Source organism: Arvicanthis niloticus, unplaced genomic scaffold (assembly GCF_011762505.2).
Source record: "Arvicanthis niloticus isolate mArvNil1 unplaced genomic scaffold, mArvNil1.pat.X pat_scaffold_67_arrow_ctg1, whole genome shotgun sequence".
NCBI lineage: Eukaryota > Metazoa > Chordata > Mammalia > Rodentia > Muridae > Arvicanthis > Arvicanthis niloticus.
The window spans coordinates 305,848-329,019 of NW_023046292.1; the positions used below are offsets into that span (position 1 = coordinate 305,848).

General features: G+C 41.0%; 1 protein-coding gene across 1 annotated transcript; it reads left to right on the forward strand.

The window, feature by feature from the left end:
* The first annotated feature begins 6,202 nt into the window (after positions 1-6,202).
* Positions 6,203-22,931, forward strand: LOC143433879 (uncharacterized). Its single transcript, XM_076706422.1, has 5 exons — positions 6,203-6,351; positions 17,127-17,172; positions 17,767-17,818; positions 18,393-18,488; positions 19,542-22,931. The coding sequence occupies exons 1-5, from the start codon at positions 6,217-6,219 to the stop codon at positions 20,941-20,943; spliced, it is 1,731 nt and encodes a 576-aa protein (XP_076562537.1). The 5' UTR covers positions 6,203-6,216; the 3' UTR covers positions 20,944-22,931.
* Positions 22,932-23,172: the final 241 nt, after the last annotated feature.

Below are 23,172 nucleotides of genomic sequence, written 5' to 3' on the forward strand. Positions count from 1 at the left end.
AGGAAGGCTACTGATTTGTTTGAGTTAATTTTATATTCAGCCACTTTGCTGAAGTTGTTTATCAGGTTTAGGAGTTCTCTGGTGGAAGTTTTGGGTCACTTAAGAATACTATCATATCATCTGCAAATAGTGAAATTTTGACTTCTTCCTTTCCTATTTGTATCCCATTGACTTCCTTTTGTTGTCTAATCGCTCTAGCTAGGACTTCCAGTACTATATTGAATAGGTAAGGAGAGAGTGGGTAGCCTTGTCTAGTCCCTGATCTTAGTGGGATTGCTTCAAGTTTCTCTCCATTTAGTTTGATGTTGGCTACTGGCTTGCTGTATATTGCTTTTACAATGTTTAGGTATGTGCCTTGAATTCCTGAACTTTCCAGGACTTTTAACATGAAAGGATGTTGAATTTTGTCAAATGCTTTCTCGGCATCCAGTGAGATGATCATGTGGTTTTTTCTTTGAGTTTATTTATGTAGTGGATTACAATGATGGATTCCCGAATATTGAACCATCCCTGCATTCCTGGGATAAAGCCTACTTGATCATGATGGATAATTGTTTTGATGTGTTGTTGGATTTGGTTTTTGAGAATTTTATTTATTTTATTGAGTATTTTTGCATCAATATTCATAAGAGAGATTGGTCTGTAGTTCTCTTTCTTTGTTGGGTCTTTGTAAGGTTTAGGAATGAGCGTAATTGTAGCTTCATAGAACGAATTAGGTATTGTTCCTTCTATTCTGTGAAATAGTTTGAAGAGAATTGGTATTAGGTCTTCCTGGAAGGTCTGATAGAATACTGCACTAAAACCGTCTGGTCCCGGACTTTTTTTGGTGGGGAGACTTTTAATGACTGTGTCTATTTCTTTAGGGGTTATAGGACTGTTTAGATGGTTTATCTGCTCCTCGTTTAAGTTTGGTACCTGGTATCTGTCTAGAAAATTGTCCATTTCATCCAGATTATCCAAGTTTGTTGAGTATAGGCCTTTGTAGTAGGATCTGATGATTTTTAAAATTTCTTCAGTTTCTGTTGTTATGTCTCCCTTTTCAGTTCTGATTTTATTAATTTGGGTATTGTCTCTGTGCCCTTTGATTAGTCTGGCTAAGAGTTTATCTATCTTGTTGATTTTCTCAAAGAACCAGCTCCTGGTTTTGTTGATATTTTGTATAGTTCTTTCTGTTTCTACTTGGTTGATTTCAGCTCTGAGTTTGATTATTTCCTGCCGTCTACTACTCTTGGGTATATTTGCTTCTTTTTGTTCTAACGCTTTCAGGTGTGCTGTCAAGTTGTTAGTGTATGCTCACTCCAGTTTTTTGTTTTTTGTTTTTGTTTTTGTAAGCGCTTAGAGCTATGAGTTTTCTTCTTAGTACTGCTTTCATGGAGTCCCACAAGTATTGGTATGATGTGTCCTCCTTTTTATTAAATTCTAAAAAGTCTTTAATTTCTTTCTTTACTCTTCCTTAACCAAGTCATCATTGAGTAGAGCATTGTTCAGTTTCCATGTGTATGTGGGCTTTCCGTTGTTTTTGTCATTATTAAAGACCAGCCTTAGTCCATGGTGGTCTGATAGGGTACAAGGGATTATTTGAATCTTTTTATATCTGTTGAGGCCTGTTTTGTGACCAATTATATGGTCTATTTTGGAGAAGGTACCGTGAGGTGCTGAGAAAAAGGTATATTCTTTTGTTTTAGGATGAAATGTTCTATAGATATCAGTTAAATCCATTTGGTTCATAACTTCTATTAGTTTCATTGTGTCTTGGTTTAGTTTTTGTTTCCATGATCTGTCCATTGCTGAGAGTGGGGTGTTAAAGTCCCCCACTATTATTGTGTAAGGTGCAATGTATGCTTTGAGTTCAGTAAAGTTTCTTTTATGTATGTGGATGCCCTTGTATTTGGGGCATAGATGTTCAGAACTGAGAGTTGTTCTTGATACATTTTTCCTTTGATGAGTATGTAGTGGCCTTCCTATCTTTTTTGATTACTTCTGGTTGAAAATCAATTTTATTTGATATTAGAATTGCTACTCCTGCTTGTTTCTTGGGACCATTTGCTTGGAAGATTGTTTTCCATTCTTTTACTCTTAGGTAGTGTCTGTCTTTGTCACAGAGGTGCGTTTCCTGTATGCAGCAAAATTCTGGGTCCTGTTTATGTATCCAGTCTGATAGTTTACGTCTTTTTATTGGAGAATTGAGTCCATTTATTAAGAGATATTAAGCAAAAATGATTGTTGCTTCCTGTTATTTTTGTTATTAGCGTTGGAATTATGTTCGTGTAAGTGTCTTCTTTTTGGGTTGTTGGAAGACTACTTTCTTGCTTTTTCTTGGTTGTAGTTTCCCTTCTTGTGTTGTAGTTTCCCGTCCATTATCCTTAGAAGTGCTGGATTTGTGGGAAGATATTGTGTAAATTTGGTTTTGTCATGGAATATCTTGGTTTCTCCATCGATAGTGATTGAGAGTTTTGTTGGGTATAGTAGTCTAGGCTGGCATTTGTGCTCGCTTAGGGTCTATATAATACCAGTCCAGGATCTTCTGGCTTTTATAGTCTCTGGTGAGAAGTCTGGTGTAATTCTTATAGGTCTGCCTTTATATGTTACTTTGCCTTTTTCCCTTACTGCTTTTAGTATCTTTTTTTTGTATATTTGATGTTTTGATTATTATGTGACTGGAGGTATTTCTTTTTTAGTCTAGTCTATTTGGGGTTCTGTAGGCTTCTTGTATATTTAAGGACATTTCTTTCTTTAGGTTAGGGAAGTTTTCCTCTATAATTTTGTTGAAGATATTTACTGGCCCTTTAAGTTGGGAGTCTTCACCCTAATCTATACCTATTATCCTTAGGTTTGGTCTTTTCATTGTGTCCTGGATTTCCTGGATGTTTTGTGTTAGGAGCTTTTGGCATTTCGCATTTTCTTTGACCATTGTGTCAATGTTTTCCATGGTATCTTCTGCCCATGAGATTCTCTCTTCTATCTCTTGTATTCTGTTGGTGATGCTTGCATCTGTGACTCCTGATCTTTTTCCTATGTTTTCTACCTCCAGGGTAGTCTCCCTTTGAGATTTCTTTATTGTTTCTACTTCCATTTTTACATCCTGGACGGTTTTGTGTAATTCCTTTACATGTTTGGTTGTGTTTTCTTGCATTTCTTTAAGGGCTTTTACCTGTTTATATATGTTCTCTTCAAATTCTTTGAGAGTGTTTTTTATGTCCTTTTTAAAGTTGTCTATCATCATCATGAGAAGTGATTTTAATTCTGAATCCTGCTTCTCTGGTGTGATATGGTGTTCAGGACTTGCTATGGTGGAAGAACTGGGTTCTGGTGATGCCAAGTAACTTTGGTTTCTGTTGTTTACATTCTTACACTTGCCTTTCGCTATTTGGTAAGCTTTAGTGTTACCTGTACTCACTGGTTCTGACTGGAGTCTGCCTTTCCAGTTATCTTGGTTGTGTCAGAACTCCTCAGGGTCTGCATGTGTCTGTAATCCCGAGCTCCAGCTGTTCGGGTACAGTGACTCCTCTAGGATATCTCAGGATATGGTGTCTCCATGGTAGTAGGCCAGCTAGGTGTTTGCTGCTCTGAGTGTAGTCACTCCTTTAGGATGTCTCAGGATATGGTGTCTGCTGCTCTGAGTTCAGTGGCTCCTCTAGGCTGCAAGTCTGAGGGGAGTGGTCTGTCTAGGATGTCTCTGGATGTATTTTCCACAGGGGAGCAGACCAGCTGGGTGTCTGCAGTTCTGAGAGCAGTGGCCTGACTTGGACGTCTCGGTACGCGTTTTTCCAAAGGCAGAGCAGATCAGCTGGGTGTCTGCTCCGGCCACTGTGATCCAGTCGAGTGGTGGAAGGGGACAAGCTCTGTTTATAGGGTGGCCAGACTCTACAGTGATGTGAAGTAGAAGATTCTGGTTTCTTTGGAAAGTCAGTTATGTCAAATGATGTTCTCTTGGGGCACACGGGTGAAAGGATATCTTGCTAAAGTAGACAGGTGAAAGAATGTGTTCTTGAAGCAGACACAGGAAAGGACCTATGATGAAGTAATATAAATATGACCCCACAGACAGTCGGCGAAGAGCACTAAGTGTTGTTTTGATTCCTCTGCCTCGTTATTCTTCCCTAACAACATTCATGTATTGGTTTTTCATACATAGCATTGTTGAGCTCAGCTTGTGGTGATGCCACCATTGAGAGAAACTCACCAGAAGTTCCTGTGGCTTCTTGCTGCTTCTGCAGCCTAAATTTGGGCCAGTTGGACAACCTTGTAGTTTCTCTTTCTTTTCCTCTTCTCCTTCTCCTACCCTTCTCCTTCTCTTTCTCCTTCTCTTTCTCCTTCTCCTTCTCCTTCTCCTTCTCCTTCTCCTTCTCCTTCTCCTTCTCCTTCTCCTTCTCCTCCTTCTCCTCCTTCTCCTCCTTCTCCTTCTCTCCTCCTCCTCTTCCTCCTCCTCCTCCTCTTCCGCCTTCTTCCTCTTCTTCTTCTTCTTCTTCTTCTTCTTCTTCTTCTTCTTCTTCTTCTTCTTCTTCTTCTTCTTCTTCTTCTTCTTCTTCTTCTAAAGATTTATTTATTAAATCTTAGTATGTACACAATATTCTGCCAGCATGTATGCCTACATACCAGAAGAGGGCATCAGACCTCATTACAGATGGTTGTGAGCCACCATGTGGTTGCTAGGAATTAAACTCAGGACCTCTGGAAGAGCAGTTAGTGTCCTTAACCAATGAGGCACCAAGTGACTCTCCAGCCCTACAGCTGCTGGTTCATGCATGGTGTCTGCCTGTCAAGAGGTCTGGACTGCAGCTGCTGGTTTCTATTTGGTGTTTGCTACAGGACTGAACTGCTGCCAAAGAAGACTGAGCTCACTCCCAAAGAACTGTTGCTAAACAGATCCACGTCCCCCATATCCTAGTAACTTTTCTCTTCCACTTCCTCTGGTGTGTGTTCAGCAAGAGGAGAGCTTGAACATTCATTAAAATAGGCTGCAAAAGCAGTTGAGAGCACTGCCTGCTCTTCAAGGGGTCCTGAGTTCAAATCCCAGTAACTAAATGGTAGTTCACAGCCATCTGTAATGAGATCTGATGCCCTCTTATGGGGTGTCTGAAGGCAGCTACAGTGTACTTACATGTAACAAGTAATAAATAAATAAATAAATAAATAAATAAATAATGAACCTTTGGGCCAGAGCATGCAGGGGCCAGAGCAAGAGGGAGAAGGGAAGGGGAAAAATAAGGTGCAAAACATTTATACCTACAATAATGAGGTATAAAGCAGGCAAGAAGACCTTCACACAGATAAAGCTGGAAAAACCAAGCAAGAAAATGAAGGATAGCATTGAGGTGTAACACAAAGTACAGAAGAAGTATACATGCATCCACACCAATAAATATAAATAAACAAATAGAAAGTGGTGACAGGGCGGCAAATCTTTCTTACTCAGGAATGTCAAGAGGTATGTGTTATATGACTTCTCCAGGAGACGGGGCTTAATCATGCTAGGCCCACACCTCCAATAGGAGTTAGATTTATAGGACACTTGTGGAAGCAAAGTATGAACACAGGGAAATAGTAACGTCAGATAGAGAGATGCAGCATGCACGCTCTACAAAGGGCTTGACACTAGTGTCACAAATTGATAGCATGTCCCTCTTGATGTGCTGGAATAAGATGAGCAGGCCACTGCTGTGTCTTCTCCATTCCTACCCCGCCCCAAACATAGAACCTCAGTCTAAACATAAAGAGAACATCACAGAGACTCAAATGTAGGGATTTCTTTTCTTTTGTGTGTGTGTGTGTGTACTGATAGAACACTTGCTTATGACTCAGAGGACTCTGGGTTGTGCTCTACATTGGATCCTGAACACTGGTGGGAAAATATGAGATGCTAGTGAAGGCTGGAGTGAAGAGTAAATGTACTAATGTTTTCATTTTATTGAGAGAGGGTTTACACAGCTGTTCAAACTGGCTTTGAAATTGCAATGTAGCCAAGGATGCCCTTCGAGTCTGGAGCCTCCACCTCCCATTTTAATCTCATGGTTTTGACAAGTATACTGAAGTTATTTATATACACTGTGAAGAGTGGGGCTGGGGAGATGGCTCACTGGTTAGAGCACTGGCTGCTCTTGCAGAGGACTTGAGCTGAGTGCACAATGACTGGCCTTACATTGAAGTACTGATTGTGATGTCATATGGAGATACATATTCTGGAGACAGAGACTCTTCAGTTGAGAGGCTTGAGTGATGGAGCCAATGTGGGAGCTGGCTATCCCACTGTTGGACCATGTCAGCCTTATTGTACTTAGTTTTTTGGTTTGTGGCATCTGGGCGTTGTTTTCTAGGTATTGGAGCCACACACAGGTGGCAGCCAAGACAGAGGTATGTGATAGCCACTCTCTCTCAACACCCACTTCTCTCTGTGCTGAACCCCTATAGGTTTGTATAAATGCTTAGCCTCTGGGCCATCTGAGGGAACAAGCAGAGGGTAGATGGAGTTGAGACAATACCCATAAAAGTTTTTCTCTTAATTCACATCAAGAAGCTTTAGGCTGGGCACAGTGGTGCACACCTTTGATCTCAGCACTTGGGAGGCAGAGGCAGGAGGATCTTTCTAAGTTCAAAGTAATCCTGGTCTACATAGTGAGTTCCAGATAGCAAGAATTGCTGTCTCAAAAAGCCAAGAAGAGAACAGGAAGATAAAGTAGAAAAAAGAACAGGAAAAGGAGAAGGAGGAAAAGGAGGAGGGGAGGGCAGGAGGAGGTTGTGGTGGTGCTAGTAGTAGCTTTAGGATCCTATTATCAACACACTGAGGAAGAATGTTGGAGATATTGAAGAAGTGCTTCCAGGAGCTGGAGCTGAAGTGAGACATTCAGACTGACACGCATAGAACCTTTGTAGAAACAATGTGATATGAGTTAGAGAGGCATGGTTCTTGTTGATCACACGGGAGGCAAAAGACTAAGTGAGTTCATTTTGTAAAGGAAGATTTATACTCATATGACAAGAAAAAAAAGGTCTTGGGATGTTAATTGCAAGTGACAACTTTGTGGGTGGGAATTTTTACTTCTGACAAAGAGGAATCATTTGCAGACATGGTGCACATAGTTAAGGTTAGTAGGTCATGCCCCTTTTCTGAGTTTCCTCTCCTGTGAGTAGACCATGAGTGTCTGCCTCCTCCCAAGTCCTGTCATCTTACCCAGACTTGACAATCCCACCTGTCCATCCAGTGAGTGTATGATATCCTGTTGTGGTTCCTGTGCATCCCCCCATGACTAGAAACGCTGAACAACTTCTCACATTTACTATCCACTTGGAAATTTTTGTGTAAACTGCCTATTTTGTGCACTTTTGTGTGTGCATCTGCATGCGTGTGTATGTGCATGTGTGTGTATGTGCATGCGTGTGTATATGCATGTGTGTGTGAATGTGTGGATGTATTTGGCATCGTTCACATGTAGAGGTCAGGGGACGATTTTGTGGAGGTGCTTCTCTTCTTTTATCTCTATGTGGGTTCTGAACTCATGTCAGCAGGCTTGCCCAGCCAGTGTCTTTACCTGCTGAGTTACATCACTTGATCCTCTTAGTATATTCTTAACGGTTGGGTTGTTACTACTTTACGTTATATTTGAAAGACCTCATTGGATATTACAAGCAGGAGTTCTCTGTTAGGTTTAGATATTACATAGCATGTAGAAATCCTTTTCTTTCCTGTTTACATCTAAGATTCATATCAAATTACTTTCTGTGGATGATGTGAGGTAGGAATTGAAGTCCTCCCCAAATTCTAGATAGCTATTTAGTCTCTCTAGTAGAGTGGAAGGGTAAGATGAGTGAGCTGCTTAGACACAAATACAAACTTGACACACACCACACGCAGACACTCACACACAAATAAATAAAATTAATATATCCTGAGGGAAATCAAAATAATTAAAACAAAAATATCCATGAATTGAAGACTCATTTCTTAGCATATGAATTATCTTTCATCTGAAGTATAAATGTCATGTACACCATACACACTTACACACACACACACACACACACACACACACACCCTCAGAATCCAGAAGAGGTTGTCAAATTCTTGGATATGAAGTCACAAGTGATTGGTGATTGGGAGATGCCCGACATGGATGCTGGGGACTGAACTCAAGACTTCTGAAACAGCAAAATGTGCTCATAACCACAGAGCCATCTCTCTAACTCCATTTGCATTTTCTTAGTTTCAGTAAAATTTGGCTTTCAATATACAGAGTTTTTAATACATTTTTTTTGTGTATTACTATGAGAGAAAGATGCAGAGAAGGGAGTGGAAGGCAGCGAAAGAGTGTGAGAGGGAGGAAGGAGGGAGGGAAGGAGAGATAGAGAGAGGGATGGAGGGTGATAGAATTACAGTGTGTTTGCAGTGGGTTAGTGTGGAGCCCAGGGATAGCACTCAGGTGGTGAGGCTTAACATCAATGTCCATTGAACCATCTAGCTGGTCCCAATATGTAGTTTTAAATACAGAGAGTTTTAAAACTATAGCGCTCTCTCTCTCTCTCTCTCTCTCTCTCTCTCTCTCTCTCTCTCTCACACACACACACACACACACAACACACAATCTCTCTCTCTCTCTCTCTCTCTCTCTCTCTCTCTCTCTCTCTCTCTCTCTGTGTGTGTGTGTGTGTGTGTGTGTGTGTGTTAGTGGGGGATCAAATTCAAATCATTGCTCACACTAGACAAAGCACTCTACCACTGAGCTCTGGTCCATTTTTCCTTGATTTTTACTAAAGATAATTTCAGGCAAATCAAAAGTACACAGAATTGGTAATGCACCTAGCATGTGCAAGGCCCTATGACCTATTCTCAATATTAGGGAGAAAAGTTGGTCTGATGACTCCTCACTGACCTGTCACTCTGTTTCAACCCTTACTACATTATTTTGAAGCAAACCACAGAGAATTTCATGACACATATTTTAGTACATATAGTTTGAGATCCTGCCTCCACACTGCAATGGAAAAAAAGTAAAAGAAAAAAGTATTAATCATAATATCATTATTACACCTAAAATTTAATGACAAAATTTGAACAGTTCCTTAATGCCTCAAATACACAGTGTTTAAATTTCAATAGTCATTCAGTGACATGAATTATTATTTAGTTGAACTCAAGATTACAAGTTGAGATTGAACACCATGTTTCTTGACTCTCCTCTAGTCTACAGATTCTCTTTTGTCCCCTTCTATTTGTTCCATTTATGTATTGCAGAAAAGGGTCATTGTTCTAGGTTTTGCAGCCAACATTTTGTTGATCAAGTACCCATGCTGGTAGCCATGGATATATATGGGTACTTCTAATTGGACTTAGTGGATTACCAAAAAAACAAATAAAACATGAAATTGGAAGGTGGACATTTGTGGGGGGTGTGGGAAAAGATGGGTGGAAAGGAAAGTATGATTATAGTTTTTGTATACATGCATACAACTTTAATTAGGAAAAATTATAATGCCCCCTTCATGTGATTTGACATATTCTGCTTCCTCTTGTACTTCCTGTGAGTTGGGACTTACCCAAAACTCTTATAGAAACACATTTGCCAGGGAAGCAGGGTTGGGAAGTATAACCTTTAAGAGAGATTAACTCTGCTCTTTCTAGACTGGGTAAGGTCTTGCAGGCATGGCTCCTCACTCCCCTTCCCTTCTGGAGCTTTCATTACTGTATCTCCTGTTTCTTGGCTCTATTTTACCTCTCTCATCTACACACCATTCTTCAGACCTTTCATCGCATGCAGATTCTAAACTGAACAGGAGAGATGTTCGAGATGTGCTTTCATTTAGAAGCCCAGGCTAGCTGGGAACTTACTAGATATGCTAAGCTGGCTTTGAACTCATCACAATCCTTTTATGCCAGCCTCCAGAGTGGAGCATATACAGGCATGCCCCACAACAATCTGCCTTTGAAGTGCTTCTGAAGTCTAAGAGTTCAATTAAAGTATTCCATTTACCTTTAATGATGGGACCATCAATCCAGACACACTGAAATTCATGGCCTGAAGGTGTTTGAGGACCTCTCATGATATGAACTTGACACTATGGACAGTCTGCTAAGAGATAATGTTGCAGGCATGCCTATGAGGGAGCTTCTAGACTGGACTCATTGAGGTGGGAAGACCTGCCCTAGCCATGGGCAGCATGGTTCCATGGGCTTTGAGCATTAGAAGTAAGAAACAGAAACTGCAAACTGCACACTCAGCCTGCAGTTAATGGTTTCTGGGGACACCCCTTTAGTTTTTATACTTTTCATTGTGAAGGCCAATTTCCTAGCATTTCCCAAGGGCTAGAAGTAAATGGTAAATTTGACATTTGGAGCTTCTAAGTGAGTATGTCAGGAGGTGTCTTCTGCTGGATTGAAAATGTTATGGCTCAGTGGTTAAGAGTACTTGCTGCTCTTGCAGAGGACCCAGGTTCAATTCCCAGCACTCACATAGTGTGTCACAACCATCTGTAAATCTAGTTCCAGGGGATCTAACACCCTCTTCTGGACTCACAGAGCACCAGGCATGCAAGTGGTGTGCACACATACAAGTAAATACTCACACATGGAAACAAATAATGTTATTAACAAATATCCATGCACATTTATGGAACATAACAGTTTGCTTTATGTATTGTGTAATAATTAAATCAAGCTTGCTAACACATTTTTCACTTCAGGGGTTTTTCATGTGTATGATGAGAAATTTAAGATTGATTCTTTTAGCAATTATTGTTTTCTAAAAGAATTTCTTTAATTAGTTCATTATCCATGGTGGTAAAAATTTTTTTCTTTTATATTTTGTCTGTTGTAGTTTTTCACATTTGAATTCTTTATAAAATTCACATTATTTTTCCCATTTGAATTCTTTATTTTGTTTTGTGAGACAGGTTTTCTCTGTGTAGCTCTAGCTCTCCTGGAATTCATTTTGTAGACCAGGGTGGCCTCAAACTCAGGGATCCTCATGCTTCTGCTTTGGGAGGGCTGAAATTTAATGCATGTGATACAAGTGCCTGCCCTCATTTAAATCCTTTTAAATTAAGGTTTGTTTTTATTTTACATATAAGAGCTTTTTTGTCTGAATGTGTGCATGTGTACCACAGGATGTCTGTGCTTCCAGGGGTCATAAGAGAGCATCAGATCCTGTGAAACTAGAGATACTGTTATAAGTCACCATATGGGTGCTGGAACCAAACCTAGGTCCTCTGCAAGAGCAGTCAGTCAGTGCCACTAACCTTTGAGTCATCTCTCCAGCCCCCTCACACTTGAAATTCTTAATTCGCTGAAAGTCTGTCTCTGAATCCCATATTGAGAAAGGACCCATCTTTTCTTGTTATTATTTGCTGTCATCTTAGTTTCTTTTCTGTTGCTGTGACAGAACACCCTCACAAAAGTGACTTCGTTAGGGAATGGTTCATTTCAGCTCACAGTCATTCAAAGTTATGGTCCTTCAATCCACTGTGACAGGGGAAGAAGCCACAGCCATAGGAGCTTAGGGTAGCGATTCACGTTGCATCCCTTGCATCCTTTGCACCCACTGCATCCTTAGTAAAGGAGCAGAGAACAGACTCCAAACTGCTGTTCTTTCCCCACGGACAAGGTCTGGGATCCCAGTCATAGAATGATGCCACACAGAGGCACCCCAGGATGGTTCCCTAACAGTTCCCTATAGACACTCTTAGAGGCTCATCTCTAGATGATTCGAGATTTTGTCAAGCTGACGTTTGTCATCACAGCGATGGGATTGTTTTCTTGTTGCTATGTGGAGCTCTCTTCAATTAAGTTGTCATATGTAAGTGAACTTGCTTCAGAGCTGGGTGTTTTGTTTTGTTTGGAGACAGGCTCTCTCTTTGTAGCCCTGGGTGTCCTGGAACTCATTGTTTAGACCAGGCTGGCCTTCAATGCACAGAAATCCTCTACCTCCTGATGTTTCTGAGCCTTTAAAAAAACCGTTACTCCTACCCGCCTGTTCCTGTTATTAACTATGGTTTTGTAGCTGTTTTAGTTTTTAGTCCTGCAAGTCTCTCCCTCTCTTCTTATTCTCCATTAAGAAGGCCTCAAAGTAGAATTTAACTTGGAGACGAATGACATTATTGATATTAAAATCATCCCAGCCAAAAGCCTGAAATATCTGTCCAATTACACAGATCATCATGTATCTCCTGTATTAAATGTTTATGGTTTTATATATGAAGGCCTTCTGTACCATTTATTAATTCAATACTGTTATATTTTATAATTTTTATTAATATAAAGAATATATTATATTACTTTAAATGTTATAGAGTTTTTACCTGAAGTAAAATGGCTGTGTGTTTGTGTGTGTGTGTGTATGTGTTTTGTTTTAGTTTTTTGAGATAGGATCCTGCTTTATGGCCCCGGCTAGGCTGGTGCTCACTATGTAGATTATCACAAACAAATGTCAATCCTCCTCCTTAGCCCAAGTGTTGGTATTACAGGCATGTACCACTAGATTCAGCAGCTATTCATATTTATAAGTTATTTTGGATTCATAAATTTGGTGAAGTATACTATATGCACTGTATATAGCTTGGTTTGGTAGTGTTTGCCTGGAATCTCAGCACTAGGGAGGCAGAGGCTGGAAGATCAGGAGTTCAAGGTCATGTTCAGCTAAATAAGAAGATCAAAGCAGCCCATGCTATAGGAATCCTTATTTTAATATAACAACAAAGGCTGGGCAGAGTGGCCCATGCCAGTAGCTTGTGCTGGAAGGCAGAGGCAAGAGGATCAGGAATTTAGGGTCATCTTCAGCTGCTTAGTAAACTCAAGGCCAACCTGGGTTACATGAGTCCTTGTCTCAAAAACACAAAACAAACAATATGTATGTGTGTATATATTAGATTTGTTGGGAATGTCTATTACTATCACCTTCATAGTTATTGGTTTAATCACGTAAGGTCTGTCTTTGTAAATTCTGGTCACTTATGTTGCATTGAGGAGCAGGCAGCTTTCAGCACGTAAGGGACACTTCAGTGGAAACATGCTCTGAGCTCATTCTTCCTCACCTGGAAAACAGGCATTTTCTGGCCACTATTGGCCTAAATAACCATCAGAGAAAGGAGAGAGAGAGAGAGAGAGAGAGAGAGAGAGAGAGAGAGAGAGAGAGAGAGAGAGAGAGAGAGCGCTAAAAGAATAATGTCTATTTGGGAGAAGCAGAGCACTGTAGGGAAATACGTATAATATAGTAAATCATGGCTGGATTCAAAGAAGCCAAGACAGAAGAGAGCTCTTAAAGGTAAAAAATGAGAAATTGGCACTGGAGAGATGGCTCAGAGGTTAAGAGTACTGGCTGTTCTTTTAAAGGATCTGAGTTCAATTCCCAGCACTGACACGACAGCTCACAACTGTCTGTAACTCCAGTTCCAAGAAATTCAACTCCTTCACACAGGCATACATGCAGGCAAAACACCCATGCATATAAAATAAAAATAAAATGAAAACTTAAAAAGAGAGTATATTTAAAAGAAGAATGAGAAATTTATGTGGGCTATTTGAATAAATCTGAAGCACGATGTTTGCATCAGTATATTGGTTGAAGGGCTGTCACTAGGCAGATATGGTGTTGGGACAATCTTGATTATAAGGTTGCAGTTTTAGAGACATTAAAGATAAACCTGTAGACTCTGTGTACATACTGAGGCATACAACACACATTCGATTCATGAAGAATAGTAGTTCTCAACCTTCCTAGTGCTGTGACCCTTTAATACAGTTTTTTACACACTGTGGTGACCCCCAACCATAAAATTATTTTCATTGCTACTTAATAGCTGTAATTTTGCTACTGTTATGAATCAGAATGTAAACAAAGTGTTTTTCTGATGGTCTTAGGTGACTCCTATTTAATGGTCCTTCAACCCCCAAAAGAGTCATGACCCACAGGTTCAGAACCACTGATGTAGAAAGATTCTCTTGTGGTGCATGTGATCTTTGAAACTGTATTTATCTCTAGCATCAGGAGTGACTGCTCTCCTTGACTCTGATGTTGAGTGTAAAAAGACCAATTTTATCTCTGTATCTGCATCTCCTCACAGCATCAATGTGTCCTCTGAGCATGTGGCACTCTAAGATTCTTGTTGTTTTTGTTTTGGGGGGTTTTCTTTGTTTGTTTGTTTCCAGACAGGGTTTGTCTGTGTAGTCCTGGCTGTCCTGGAACTTACTCTGTAGACCAGGCTGGCCTTGAACTCAGAAATCCTCCTGCCTCTTCCTCCCAAGTGCTGGGATTAAAGGCCTGCGCCATGACAGCATCCTTTTTTTTTAATGAGGTCTTTTTATGGGACATTTCTTTGTGCCAGCATTTTTACCAACCCATTTTTTTAACAGTCTGACAGTGAAATGAGTTTCAAAGTAGCCTCTGAGTTTTCACTGTGGCTTGTCAGTGGTTTTTTTTGTAGGAAGTCTTCCTCTCTCTCTCTCTCTCTCTCTCTCTCTCTCTCTCTCTCTCTCTCTCTCTCTCTCTCTCTCATTAGCTCAACCAGAACCTGTAAAATTAAAAGAACTTCTTTGAGATCCTATACGTAATAACTCAAGAAACATAGGTTCAGGAGCCTTTGAATCCCTGTTCTAAAGAAAGCAGGGGAAAGTGGGGATTTGTATGGGCAAACAGTTCTGGCTGTGCAGTACTGGGGAACAGGATCCATGTGACCAATGGAAGACAAAAGAAAAGAATAATAAATAAATAAAATAATAAAATGTCCAAAAAACAGGAGCTGAAGTGCTTGAGAGATGGCTCAGAAGTTAAGAACACTGACTGCTCTTCCAGAGGTCCTGTGTTTAATTCCCAGCAACCACATGATGGCTTACAACCATCTATAATGAAATCTAATGCCATTTTCTGGTGTGTCTGAAAACAGCTATAGTGTACTCATGTACATAAAATAAATAAATAAATCATTTTCTGTTTTTCTCTCCTTTTAAAATAATTTTTTGTTTTGTTTTTTAATTCATTGTTTAATCTTTGTTTACAATCCAGACTTTATACCCCTCCCAACTGTTCCACATCTCACAACAGCTACAGTTTTCTCATATACATAAAATAAATTAATAAATCTTTTTTAAAAAAAGCCAAGGGCTCCATACTTATGGATATATATCCCAAGTCTCTAGTCGTCTGACCTGTTTTTGTCTCAGACATCCACATTACAGGGTTGAGGTAACCAAGCTCCCTAAGCAGCAACATTGGAAGAGAAGAGGCTCCATCAGCTCTTCATTGGAAGAACTTCTAGGGGTCCATTTTGAAAAGTGTTCAACTTAGCTTTTATTGTAACCTTACTTTTCACAGAGGATAAACTCTACATTTAAACACATGCTGCATTCTATCCAGTATCTGTAGGTATTTCACCGTGCAGGTGTTTTCAGATTACTTATGTCTGTGATATTTGTAGATCATGTGAAAATACATATGCAGAAGGATCATTGTTATACATATTAACTAAGATTTTTAACACCAGTTTTCCTTTGCTTTGTATCTTTACTTAATGGTTCCATCATGGAACATATATTATTAAATAATGCACGATGAAGCAAGCATAAAATAAGTTAAAAACTATCAAAACTACTGCTAGATGTATTTATAGCTCTGTGGTAAACTGGGTCACGAAACCATGGACTTACTCACCAAATGCTCCAGAATTGTCATCTAGGCTCTTTAGATATTGATGCCCTGATGCAAAAGGAAGGAGTACCTATTTGTTTTATTTTAATGGTGACAAATGTCAATAATAATACCCTTAAACTGACTGAGGGCATTGCTGCAAAGTCCCAGGAGTTTAAGACTTTCTAGGAAGACCTTACAGGACAGAATTGAACTCCTAACACCAAGCATCCACTGGTTCTCACCTTCTCAGCCCCATCTCCCACAGCTCAGCAAAAGTGCATCTGAAAATTGTAGCAGGGATTCAGACCTTAGCACAACTCACTCCATGATGCAAGTGTCATTCAGGTTGTAAAACTCAGCACCTAGACAGTACCACCTGCCAAAACTAAAACAAAGGCCTAACCCATCAAAGTCCATAGTTCTTGGAGTCTCAAAATGTACTAGCCTAACTTTTTGGCTTCTGTTTCTGGCTAATTGTTCCTGTTAACTGAAGTATGTCAACCCAGAACATGGGTTTTGTGCTTAAAAGGTCACCCTGAAGGCGGCTTGGGGCTACACTGGGATCCCAAACATTCATTGTAGTTGCCAAGTGGCTAATAAAGACTTCTGTTGGCTTAAAGCCATGTCTATCCAGTCTTCTATGGTGAATGCCCCACCACAAAAATTACAATATGCCATTTTCAGTGATGTCTTACTTGCTTATAATGGATTTTTTTTTTTTTTTTGCCCAGAAATCAGCTGATTGTCTGAGCTCTAGCACAAATGGAAATTTATGGAGTAATTCTTCCATTCTGTTTAAGGAAATTATTCAAGGTCTTCTGTGTTCTCTGATGCATTTCTACTACATTTTTAAAAATTGTGTGTGTGTGTGTGTGTGTGTGTACAGGTGTGCACATGTCATGGGACATAGAGAAGTAAAAAAACAACCTGCAAGAGTCATTTCTTTCCATTTACCCTTGAAGGTCATAGGAGTTGAATGTAGGTTGCCAAGGCTTGGTAACTGTCACCTTTACCCACTGAGCAGTTTTGCTGCTTCCCACATGGTATCTTAGCTGTTTAGGTGGCTGCTTTCCTTACTAATGCATGTCTCTAGAGTACAGGGTTCATATTTATCTTTAGTCTAAGTATGCCATATAATAATCTAGAACTTAGATTTAAAAAACACTTTAATAACATGTATGAGTGTGTGCATGCATGCACAAATGCCACAGTGTGCATGTGGAGGTAAATCGGAAAACTTGTGGAAACTGCTTCACTCTTTTTACTAGGTGAGCTCCAGAGATGGAACCCAGGTCCAAAGGTCAAGCACCTTTGCCTATAGAGCCATCTCACTGCTTCTTTATTATATTTAATGTTATTCACAAATAAATTAGTAACTAATGATATAATTGTAGAAGACAGCTGAGTTAATACCTGATATAAAATATATCAATATCCCATGGGTAAGATAAGATGTATTGTCAGTAAAATCTCCAATCTATAACATAAATCTAACTTTCTTATTTCTTTTTTATCTAGACTTCAACACATTCAAATAATCATAAACAAATCAAGAAGCTTACAGGTCAGAATGACTCTATCCTTTACTGTTAGCTCAAGGCTTATGTCAGATCAGCTGTGTTTCTGCTTTAAGACTCTGTTCTTTGACAGCATGTGGAAGAAAGTTGAGAAAGAAGGTGTGACTAGAGTAGAGCCATCTTTCTAACATCTTCACTTCCAACGTCATGCAAACAGCCCCATAACTCCTCCATGGTCCCTTTCCCCATGCTTCTGTGTCCTGTATGTTTTCGTGGAAAGCCCAAAGTATGGGAAAGAAACTCGGTGGGTCAGGAGAATGGACAAAGAATAACTACCAGGAGTTTGACAAGGGAGGTCTGTTACCTTTATTCTTCTACTATGGATTCAGGGTAGACATCTTTAAAGAAAAAGATGTATCAGATCTCTGTGTATCCTGCTGCTACGTTCCCATCCCCATGCTTCTAATGGGGGCACTTCTGGTCCATGATGAAGAAAACAGAGATTATGGGCTTTTAAAATGTTGATAGCTGTGCCATGCCATTAATTAGCTTCATGACAGGCATGACTGTTAAATGAAGGGGTTCTGATAGATGATATCAGTAGTTACTATACTAAATAGTTTCTTTCCTCCTATTACCAGTTTCACAATTGAAAGACTCCAGGAAGAATTTTATAGAAAGTGATCCGACAAGGTAAGAGTCTGTCTTCAGACTGTCCTACTGACTGTTTCATGTCAACTTGATACAAGCTAGCATCATTTTGGAAGATTACTCCTTCCAGATTGCCCTGTGGGCAAGCCTGTGGTGCATTGCCTTAACCGATGATTGATGTAGGAATGCCCAGCTCACTGTGGGTGATGCCACCCCACGCTGGTGGTCACAGGTGATATAAGAAGGCAGAGTGAGAAAGACATGAAAGCAAGCCAGTAAGCAGAGCCTCTGTGTCAGCTCCAGCCTCATGATGCCTGCCCTGAGTTCCTACCCCGACTTCCCTCCGCAACAGAGTATGGAATTGAAAATTGAAAGATGAAACAAACTCTTTAACCCCAAGCATTTTATGGTCATGGTGTTTTATCAGAACAATAAAAACCCCAACTAAGACATCACCTTAATTGTAAGTGCTAAAAGTATAAAATACCTGGTACTTTTACTTCATTTACTATGGTAGCAATTGTCTTGTTCTTAAATTAACTTTCTATTCTTATTGGTTAGCTTTCTGGTACTTTGCTATCAATTCAGTTTCACTGACCTACCCTGCTGTGTCCAGTATTTCAGGACTTCCTATGGGCTGGAACGAGGGCTATATATTATGGTCAATAGACAAGAGCCTTGAACGGATCTCCCAACATCTGGAAAATGCAAGGTCAGGAAAAAGAGTTTCTGGGTAGGGGGTAGAGAAATATTTAAAATAAAGGAAAGGAAGGAAGGAAGAAGAGTGAAGCGGGGGAGGGAAAGGAAAAAATTGAGTTGTAAAGAACGATTTTTTTGAGATTTATTTGTATTTTATGTGTATGAGTGTTTTGCATGCATGTATGTCTGTGCGCCACATGCATGCCTGGTGTCCACAGAGGCCAGAATAGGGTATGCAATCCTCTGGTACTGGAGTTCCTGATGTTTGTGAACCACCATGTGGGTGCTGAGAATCAAACCTGTATCTTCTGGAAGAGCAGTTACTGCATTTAACTACTGACCCAGCTCTCTAACCCCCAAAGCAGTGAGGTTGAGTTATTTTTTTTTGTTTGTTTCTCTGTTTCTTTGTTTTACTTAAAAATACACTTATTTGTTTTTAACTTTTCTTTTCTTTACTTTCTTTTTTTTTGTTGCATGTATGCACGTGTGTGCCATATGTATGTAGAGGTCAAAGGGCAAGCTACGGGTACCAGTTCTTTTCTAACATGCAGATCTTAGGGACTGAACTGAACTCAAGTCATCCAGCTTAATGGCAAGTTTAATGGGACTGTGTGTGTGTGTGTGTGTGTGTGTGTGTGTGTGTGTGTGTGTGTGTAAAACTTGGGTGTCATTTCTTGGATCTGCTCACCTTCTTTGTGAAATAAAGTCTCTCAGTCAAACTTGCTAATTAGCCTTGATTGTCCAGTGAGCCCCAAGGATGTGTTTGTCTCTGCTTCTCTGACACTGGGCACCATGTACTTTTATTATCGTGTGTGCTCTGGGGATAAGTTACAGCTTCTTTATTTGTATAGCATGCACGTCACTGATTCATCTCCCTCACTTCTAGTAGAGGGATACTTTACAGAAATAACTGATGCTTGTGAATGCAACCCCTTTTCTACCCTCACCTCCCTTAGACCAAAAATATTTTGTACTTGAAATGACCACTTCTTTTTTTCTATCCTAATTTTCCCACTACTGGTTCCAAAGAAAACAAAAAAACAAAAAAATTCTCTTTGTTTTTCAGCTCAACAGTCATAAAATTGAGTTTGTCTGAATCCGATAGTATGTCTACTACCTCCATCTCTGACACTGTGGCTCAGGAGATTCTCCTAGATCATTGTTACTGTAAAAATGGGAAACGTTCTACTCACTACAGTATATCCTTGGAATCGTCCAATAACAGCTCAATCCTGTCATCTCCTTCAATCTTTTCTGAGCTGACACCCAAGGAACCATGTTCAGCCACAGACAGCATAAAGGTCACTCCGATGGCATTGAGTCAAGTTATGGAAGCAATGGGCATGATCCCAGATTCACAGTCAGAGGTAGCAGACTCTGCATGGAAAATAAAAGCTAAGACTAACTTATCACAGCCACCCTACCAAGCTGAAACAGTGAGTATACCTCCCAAGTCATCAAATCCAGTAATTACATCACTAAAAGCAGCAAGTCCTGAGCATCAAATGAGGGACTCAAGACCAAATCCAATGCCAGGTAACTCAAAACTAAGTCCTGTAGCATTGTTTCACAACATGGATTCTAGGGGGCTGATTAATGAACGTGTCATACAATCAGCAGGACTAGCCCCAAGGCCACAACACCAAGTCATGGAATCAGAGCAGGTAGATACATTGCATAAGGATGAAGCTGTAGAACCAGCAAAGATGAGTCCAGAGCCGCCACATACAGTCTTCAAAGCTAGGGAAAGGATTCTGCAGCCTCAGCATAAAGTCATGGACTCAGGGTCACAGAATCAAGCCACAAAACAGATCAGGTTTACTCCTAGGCCACTTCAACGTCTATGGCCACCACCTAAAGTCCTGGATTCATCAACGATGATTCCCAAATATTTAAAGAAATCCATGAGTGCTCTAAAGATAAACTCAGTGGTACAGGAGTCAGCCATGGGAGTGATCACACCACTACTAGCTGGGTTGACTGCACAGTCAGTGGCTCAAACCAAAGAATCTCTAGAGTTGCCTTCTGTGCCCAAGGTTCAAGTCAGAGACTCCATCGGGATGACACCATGTCAAGGCACAGAGTATGTGTCATTGACTCCAAAACTGCCTCATCAGGTCATGAACCCTTTGGAGTTCACCCCACGGCACCAAGACTTAGACTGTTCAGAGGTGAGCCCAAGACAAAATCACAAAATGACAGAACCTATGGGGTTGACCTCTGATACCTGGCCACAAAAGAATCCTACAGAAATGACACAAACAGAATCTATGACAACAGCCCTAGGGGCACTAGATCAAGGGACAGTTCCTATAGGGATGAGCCAGACAGAGCAACTTAAAAAATCTGAAGTAGTGCCGGCTACTTCTGTTTTAAATGAGAGACTAGGACCCTTTGTCTGGGCTCCCCTCCACCTCTCTCCTTTAGTCAGAGGAGAGCTGAACGTGTCATACAATCAGCAGGACTAGCCCCAAAGCCACAATACCAAGTCATAGAATCAGAGCGTAAGGATGCATAAGGATGAAGCTGTAGAACCAGCAAAGATGAGTTCAGAGCCACATCATACAGTGTCCAAAGCTAGGGAAAGGATTCCGCAGCCTCAGCATAAAGTCATGGACTCAGGGTCACAGAATCAAGCCACAAAACAGGTCAGCTTTACCCCTAGGCCACTTCAACGTCAATGGCCACCACCTAAAGTCATTAAGGGTGATTCCAGAATATTCGAAGAAATCCATGAGTGCTCTAAAGATAAACTCAGTGGTACAGGAGTCACCCATGGGTGTGATCACACCACTACTACACCACTACTACCTGGGTTGACTGCACAGGCAGTGGCTCAAACAAAGTCACAAAATGACAGAAAAAAAAAAAAGTCAAGACAAAGTCACAAAATGGCAGAAAACTTACAAAATCTGAAGTAGTGCCAGCTACTTCTGTTTTAAATGAGAGACTAGGACCCTTTGTTTGGGCTCCCCTCCACCTCTCTCCTTTAGTCAGAGGAGAGCTGGAAGGACATATGTCTCAGAATGTGGGATCCTCTGCTGGCGGCTCGGGAAGCCCTAATGCCGGACCGCCCTGAGACTCTGCCGCCCCCGCCCGCGAGATTTCTTCCCCACAGCTGGCGCAACCAACGTGGAGCACAGGAAAACCAGTCTCAGGAGGAACTACAAGCTACCCTCTCCTGGCTACAATACATCCAATATGCAGCAGAACTCCTTCCCCTGACGACCCATCCCAATTCATCCCAATGCTTTTTCTGTGCCTCCCTCTCCCGACCATTATTAACAGCCGTTCCCATTAACTTTTCACTTCACGACCTCCATGGACCCCTGCCCACGAGGAAAACACAGGACAGTCCTCTCTTTGACCTACCCCCGCCTCTTTGCCTTATAGGACCCTCCTCAAAACCCCATCTCACATGTGCTCATGACATCACCATTACCAAATCAGTATGTGTCAACCAAGCTGAAACAGTGAGTATAACTCCCAAGCCATCAAATCCACTAATTGCATCACTAAAAGCAGCAAGTCCTGAACATCAAATGAGGGAATCAAAGAGTATGGACTCAAGACTAAATCAAATCACAGATACCTCAAAAGTAAGTCCTGTAGCATTGTCTCACAACATGGATTCTAGGGGGCTGATTAATGAACGTGTCATAGAATCAGCAGGACTAGCCCCAAGGCCACAAGACCCAGTCATGGAATCAGAGGGGGTAGATACATTGCATGAGGATCAAGCTGTAGAACCAGCAAAGTTCCCATTAACTTTTCTAACTGGAGAAGAAGCAGCCAGCAGCGGCAGGGGCAGGCAATCCCCCCCTCCCCACTCACGCCCTGCCACCAGCCAGGAGACTGCTGCGGGACATCTGCAGGACCAGGTCCCCACAAGCCATATTATCCATGACAGTACCTATAGGGATTGCAAAACAACTTACAAAATCTGAAGTAGTGCCGGCTACTTCTGTTTTAAATGAGAGACTAGGACCCTTTGTCTGGGCTCCCCTCCACCTCTCTCCTTTAGTCAGAGGAGAGCTGAACGTGTCATACAATCAGCAGGACTAGCCCCAAAGCCACAATACCAAGTCATAGAATCAGAGCGTAAGGATGCATAAGGATGAAGCTGTAGAACCAGCAAAGATGAGTTCAGAGCCACATCATACAGTGTCCAAAGCTAGGGAAAGGATTCCGCAGCCTCAGCATAAAGTCATGGACTCAGGGTCACAGAATCAAGCCACAAAACAGGTCAGCTTTACTCCTAGGCCACTTCAACATCAATGGCCACCACCTAAAGTCATTAAGGGTGATTCCAGAATATTCGAAGAAATCCATGAGTGCTCTAAAGATAAACTCAGTGGTACAGGAGTCACCCATGGGTGTGATCACACCACTACTACACCACTACTACCTGGGTTGACTGCACAGGCAGTGGTCAAACAAAGTCACAAAATGGCAGAAAAAAAAAAAAAGTCAAGACAAAGTCACAAAATGACAGAAAACTTACAAAATCTGAAGTAGTGCCAGCTACTTCTGTTTTAAATGAGAGACTAAGACCCTTTGTTTGGGCTCCCCTCCACCTCTCTCCTTTAGTCAGAGGAGAGCTGGAAGGACATATGTCTCAGAAGGTCTCCACTCTGCAGAAACAAGTGGTACCTCTGCCTGTGAAGAAATCATGGGAAATACTAAATCATCTGATG